This window comes from Spea bombifrons, chromosome 6, assembly GCF_027358695.1.
Source record: "Spea bombifrons isolate aSpeBom1 chromosome 6, aSpeBom1.2.pri, whole genome shotgun sequence".
NCBI classification, from domain to species: Eukaryota; Metazoa; Chordata; class Amphibia; order Anura; family Pelobatidae; genus Spea; species Spea bombifrons.
In genome coordinates this window covers 30,212,326-30,219,326 of record NC_071092.1, presented here as the reverse complement: position 1 = coordinate 30,219,326, position 7,001 = coordinate 30,212,326, and the positions used below count along the sequence as shown (strand labels likewise).

Below are 7,001 nucleotides of genomic sequence, written 5' to 3'. Positions count from 1 at the left end.
ACCCAGACGTTCTTCCTCATATTTTATATTCAAGTATAAAAAATACAATGAAGCACTTCTCTATTCTCTATCTTGAAACCTTTCCACGTGGTGCGTGATTATGCTCCAGGATATGAAGGTACTTCAGCTGTTCTTTATATCTTGTTAAAACCCTGAAGTAGTACATCATTGAGAGAATATTAGACACATACAATAGCTTTTACGGAAGAACTTGTTCAAGGTTTTAAGCACTGATGTGAAATAATAATGTATAGTAGTTACAGACACTCAACCAAATCTGATAAAGTGTGCCCAACACTGGCTTTCTGTAAAACCAGTTTTTTGAGTACAGCTGCAAATATGGCTCGGCCACGGTTTCAGTAATAAGGTTCGTTATACCGGTATTTCTCCGGTATGCAATGCAAAGAAGATATATATGGATTTAGCGAATATTCACTGCTTGCTGGTAATACCCTCGCTCTTCTATGTGTTTCCTTCTGTATTTAAAAGCAGATGCGATATTATCTCAAAGTGCAACCTCAAGAGCCAAGATCTCTAATTCCGGCTCTGGTCCCAACACGTACTTCCCATCTTTATTAATTAGAACGAATGAAAATATTATTGAAGGTCTTTCCATTGTATAGCAACATCCTGACTTTAACAGGCCCAGGACTGTTCTAGATACTGGCGTGACCCTAGACAAAAGTCTGCCGGATGCCAATTAAATAAGCGAAACAAATTGCAAGCTCGGTTATCAGGAGTAGGCACCAACATTGCTCATGGTGGACATTGACTAAGTAGGGCTGTGTTGGACAATTTAATGATGTTCTATGGACCTTCACAAACCTTGCCACGGACACTGGTGGCACTAACATGGGGTACATGTTTGAGGTGGGTCAATACCCAATTTACTTGGTCACAGTCCCTATATAACATAGATTACTCTTTATGCTTCCAAAAGCAACAACCCAGCCGGGATGAGGAGCTTACTATGGTTATTATATTATTACCTAAGAGCGTGTCTGTGCTTGAGCCAAATTCCTAGATTATTATTTATCCAATGCAAAGCAAAACTTGACTTCAGACAGGTACTTTATTGTATTAGTCTGTTTGGTTGTCTGAATTTCAAAGTAACAGGAACTCTTTGAATCTTCTGAAGATTCTTACAGGGCTCCAATTAACTGGCATCGTCACATGACTGTGGGTGGGGAAGAATAAATGAGCACCAAAAATCAACATCAGGCATGTATTCAGCTGAATGTTTGGAGAACTGACACTGCAGCGTGTGTCCCAACAGAAGGTAAGGCACAGCAGATATGAATTTCCTGTAACAATGAAATATGTACAGGGTTTTTGTTATTATTATTGTTTTATATAGCACCGTCATATTCGTCACTGGATATTCTACACATGGAATGCCCCCTCTCAACTGCTTTCACAGATTCTTAATGGTCATTTGGACTTCCAGAGCTGGTGACAATCCTAAAAGCTGGAATGATGGCCAGGAAAGTCAACAGCTTAGAGTCTGGGACGTAAGAAGTTACTATAGTGACACTGACAAAGAACAGTGGTTTTGACCATTTATTAATCTGGAAATGGATTTCCCGTAATGCAAAGACCAGCTGTTGTGGTCACATTGCAGGAGATAATGTCCCACAACAGAAACATGGATTATCCTGTGAAAAGCTATTTTCCTAAAGTTTATGTGTGACAACAAAGGTTGGAGGTATAGCAACGCAGAAATAAAATAACTAAAATCTGTGAGCCCCCAACCAGCTAACTTCATAATCAATTAGATAGATTACAAATAAGCGATATATATATATTGTAACAAGCCCGCCTTATGATCATACCTAGGAAGGAGAGAACTTCATGGTTCCACCAGAGCAACTTTTGAACTAAATATCTCCAAAACAAGTACACAAATTGACGAAAAGCATAGATAATACATTTCAGTTTATGTTAAAAGCTGTTCCAGCTCTCCTCTTAGCAAAAGTAAAAAGGTATGGGATAAAAAAAGAAAAAAATTAAAACTTTAATGAGAAAAATTATGTATGCAGATTGGTTAACAAATATATTCCTGGTATTTTTCTCATATATACTAGCTTTATATAATATATATATAACTGTGACTATAAAAAAAAATCCCACTTTTTTAAATGTCACTCCTAAAATATTTATATATTATTTATTTATATATATGTGGGTACGTTGATTGAGAAAAAGGGAAATTGTGCTTGAAAAAGACATAGTAAAGAATCCTAAACTTGCTATGGTTCTGTAGTGTTGTGTAAGATAGCTGTGATAGCTGGGGTTCGAAAAGTTTGGTTTTTTTCGTGGTAATGTTCCATTATTTCAGTTTATAAGATTTTAGTATATGACTGAGCTGGCTTGTCTGGGAGGTACATTTTTGTAACAAACGTGATACAAAAAGCACCAGGACATGGTAATTCTTCAGCATTTTTACAGAAACAAAGTGTTTTATTAAATATTACATTTGATATTTGATTTAATATAATCTTAGAAATATTTTGCATGTCTCACAGTGCGGACAGTGAGGGGCTACGGGTAGGGCCAGGGGTATCTACCTTAAAAATATGGACTGGAAAATAAACACTAGAAAACACATGTCACATCCCAGCATACAATTCGCTATATTTGAGAGAGAGTTGACAGGAAAGCTCTTTTATTTCACTATCCATTATGAAGGTCCAATCCCAATGATTCTTCCTGGAGGACAGGCTTGGCTGGCCCTGTATAATGTACCACTCAAACATGAGATTTCTTCATGACTCTGTACACATTGAACTATGCATGATACAGGGATGTGAATGGTCCTGCGAATTCTCCCATGAATAAACCTCATAGTGAGGAGTCCATTATGATGATTGTGATTAAGGTCTCTGTTACAACAGCGCAGACCCCAATTATTCATAGGATCTCCCCAACTGGCCCACGATCCCCACTGCCAGCAAAGGTGGGACAGTGGAACAGTGCCTTAAAATGGGGACTTTCTCTCAAAATGCAAGGCACTCGGGAGTTAAGGTCTGTGTAACAGAAATGTATCTGCAAATCCTTTATGGCAATAAATTGAACCACAAGATATGGAATAAAACCACAATATGTAATACGTTTTTACCATCGGCTAATTAATGTCCTATTCATATCCATATTGGAAACAGTGTAGAAAATCAACAAAGGTCTAAGTACAAGTACATCGAGGGAGAAAAGCAGAAATACTTCACCTCAAACATTCAGTTACTTTTCTGAAATGACACAATGTTACCTGACTTACATCACACGCAGTGAACAAAAAGCCCCACCTGAACCATGGGCTTCTATCTGTGCTGAGACTCGTCACTGATGGCAAGTGGGTCAACTTAACAAGTAAATGATCTAGCCACATTTGGCTACTGGAAATGACAAGTTAATGTTGTATGACAGAGGTCCGTGTATCAGACTTTCATACTTGCTTTGCGTAGACACGTATGTCCTTGTACCGAAACTTTGCTTATGCCTGTTGATCTCTATTATGTTTAGGTGCTACTGGCCCATCAATTAATTTCACGCCAACTGTTCTTTTTTTCCCTCAGACGCGTAACTTAGAAAGAAATGGATCCTTCATTAAAGAAATGTGTGACGACACTGGCTGTCCTCTTATTTGCCCCATATATTGTGGCGTATCCAAATGGGTTAGTTCAAGAGGCCTGTACCACAATGGAGCCTAACCACGGAGTTTCAGCCCAAACATCTAAAGCTCCTTATACACTGCAGTTGTCCAAAAGCACCTACAATCCTGGAGATAACATCACAGGTACATTAAATAAATGACAGGGCAAAAACAATACTAAAAATCCATTAACTACAAGATTCTATTTATTCAGACCTGACATACTAGTTATACGCCCATACATTACAATAGAACACCTAAGGAAGCCATCTGGCTTCTAGCTTAACCCGAGCTTGTCGAATGCCCTGTCATGAGCTCATCCACCTTTTTTGTATGAATGGGTATTATGATGTTTAATATCATCCTATTATATATTCTGATTTTTGAATACCCTCATTCTGTGTCTTTGCCGTTCTGCAGTGACTCTGAGCAGTAACCCTGGAGCAACACCGTTCAAAGGCTTTATGATCCAGGCTCGTGCAGGCAACAGTACGACCCCTCTTGGCTCTTTCCAAATAAACAGCCCAGATGCACAGCTTCTAACGTGTACCACAGCGGCCGTGAGTCTAAATGCTCGAATGGGAAAAGCGCCCGTGCATGTTTATCTAAACAAGACATTATATATATATATGTGTAACTACTCTATAATCAATTGCATCCCTTCCTTGAAGGCTAAGTACAGCAGAGTTTAGTTTGCCACAGTAAACTTACACGAGTTACATACTTACTAGTCCCAACATTGGAGTAACAGCAACTCGAGGATTTATTTACTTCCAAGTTGCTGTGAGCTGAGGAAGTCTTCCATCAACCTAGCAAATATCTCTCTACTCCACTTACCACCCCCTTTAATAAATAAAATGTATTTACTAACCACTTATCTCTGTTCAACCATATGCTCATTTATTCAGCCATCCTCGCCCCATCCAAGCCTTAACCCCCAGCCCCACCATGTGGGACTTTTATAGGGAATAGGCATCTATATCCCCTTTACTATCATTCTTTTGTAGATATTTAGTGTAACCGTTGGGAAGCCAATTTGTTTTCCCAAGGTGACACAACTAGCATTCTATAATACAACAACAATTAGTAACTCAGTATTAAGGAAGAGATATTGTAAGCAAAGGAAAATCATGTAGATTCTGAGAACAGGAACAAACAGTTGCTAATTTTAATATGTAAGCACAATTTTATATATATATATATATATATATATATATATATATATATATATAAATATATATATATAGCAAACTGTAAAATGTAAGATCTGTGTAAAATGACACATCTGCTTTACACGTAGACAATTGCAGTACAAGAACCCATTACTCTCGGTAGGTAGTTATATTAAATATATAGAACTGTACTAGGTTCACAATGTCAATGTTTGTAAGGAGCCTGATCAAAATGTTTAGGTGAGGTGTTTATAGTCTAAGTGGGAATTTCTGCTGCTATTGCTGGATGCAGTGCTTTATAACATGTTCTAATCCCACAGAGTGCGGTAAGTCACACATCGGATAGCTTGAAGACAAGTGTTCAGGTTACATGGATTGCTCCACACACCATCGTTCCAAACGTTCAGCTCAGGTAATTCATTTACTAGAAATGGGTATAGGTTTTGGCAACTCGAATTAGTGACGTTCATGACGTTCCTACTGTCATACTTCAGAGAGTTTTTTAATAACGTCTGCAGTGTGTATGTACTGGGTACGCAGTGATTGCTTGCTTTGTTATAGAGCAGAAACCAGGGTGTTTGCCCACAACTGGCCGCCTATATTGAACTTTCCAAACCCTGGTTCAACAAATCTGTAGTATCATATCTTACCAACCTCAAACACTAGTATATGCACCAACTCATCTTTTCTGTCTGATATTAAAGTATGTACATATTCTCTCTTAGGGCAACAGTTGTGCAGATTAGGAGCACCTACTGGCTGAATGTGACCAGTGAAAACGGATCCCAGCTCTTGGTAAGCAAATAATAAAGTCCTATGTTCCTGTGCTCTTTCTATCAAAACCAGAGGCTACTCATACTCATATTGCTTGGTAGATACCATATTAATAAACCACAACAAATGTGAAAAGATTTATAGTGTGCCCTAAGTATAGTGTGGTTTCGGTCTTACCATCATAAATTGGGGTTGTTTTTCTTGTCTGTCCCCTATTTTTATCTCTCACAAAAAGGGCATAAATGAGAAGTTCTAAAGAACAATGAAGCAAACAGTCTACCAAATAAAACATGTAGCTAGATTGTGCTAGCTCAGACCACAAACGGAATGTAGTTCAATGGATGCTAAAAGTTGATGAACTGAAGAGATATGGTCACTTAATGTCTCTTTCTAGGTTCAGTCTATGGGGGTCATATTTCATTTTGCTACCTGACCCCTAACTAGTTATTTACTTTGATTTGGTTAAAAGATGTAGAATAAAATAACAAAATAACACGTATGATAGAGAGGGAGTGATAACCATCATTTATTCTAATCATTTCTTTAATGATTAACAAACGTTTAGTGAACTCCGATCACGATATCATACGATTATTCTGATAGTGTATCTTTTATGCTCAAGTCACTACTACTAAAGTTAAAGGGCAGCATATTTGTTTCTTGGCGCATCATGTATTGTATTCATATCTTATTCATATTACTCAATATCAGGAAGGTTAATGTATGCAACATTCATCAAACCTATCTTTTCTGCATTTTGTTTGGAAGTAATGTTTATGTTATTAACATTTTATGGACAGAATCACTTATAGCATTATAAGAAACCTTATTAACTAACTTTGATATTGTGTTCTGTTTTGCAGACACCTGCCAAAAGTTTGATTCTTCTGTGTACCACTCTTCTAACCCTCACATTATACAGAATATGAGAACAGAGCCTACTCAAGCAAATCATTCTGAAGCCAAGAGTGTCTCATGTACTTTTATATATGTATTTTGCAAAAGTGTTTTTTAAGATTATATAAGATTACAAAGTATAAATATTGGTGTTTCAATTGCAAAACTGCTGCTTTGATTTAAGTGGCAGATACTACTAGAAATTCTAAATTTAGGGGATGGATGTGTATGGATTGTGCCAAGCGGTATTCATGGATGTTAACCTGTATCATATTAAATAACGTTAACTATGGAACCACTCTTTTCAAAAGCTGGGTGTGTGAGGTTGGATTGAAATGCTTTCCCCGCTTTCCCCTGCCCCTCACTAAAGCTGAGATGAAAAATTTAAAAATTGCTAACATTTAGATGGATTGACCAGCAATAACTGTTATCAGACAATACTTCCCTTAGTAAATAACCCCTACATTTAGTCCTAGCAACTCTTGCATGGCTATATTCTTAATGAATAC

The 7,001-nt window shown here is 37.4% G+C and overlaps 1 protein-coding gene across 1 annotated transcript; it reads left to right on the top strand.

Annotated features, from left to right (window-relative positions):
* The first annotated feature begins 1,160 nt into the window (after positions 1-1,160).
* LOC128500255 (putative ferric-chelate reductase 1) lies at positions 1,161-6,636 on the top strand. The gene is made up of 6 exons (XM_053469342.1): positions 1,161-1,279; positions 3,573-3,793; positions 4,070-4,209; positions 5,142-5,233; positions 5,547-5,616; positions 6,459-6,636. The coding sequence occupies exons 2-6, from the start codon at positions 3,592-3,594 to the stop codon at positions 6,522-6,524; spliced, it is 570 nt and encodes a 189-aa protein (XP_053325317.1). The 5' UTR covers positions 1,161-1,279; positions 3,573-3,591; the 3' UTR covers positions 6,525-6,636.
* Positions 6,637-7,001: the final 365 nt, after the last annotated feature.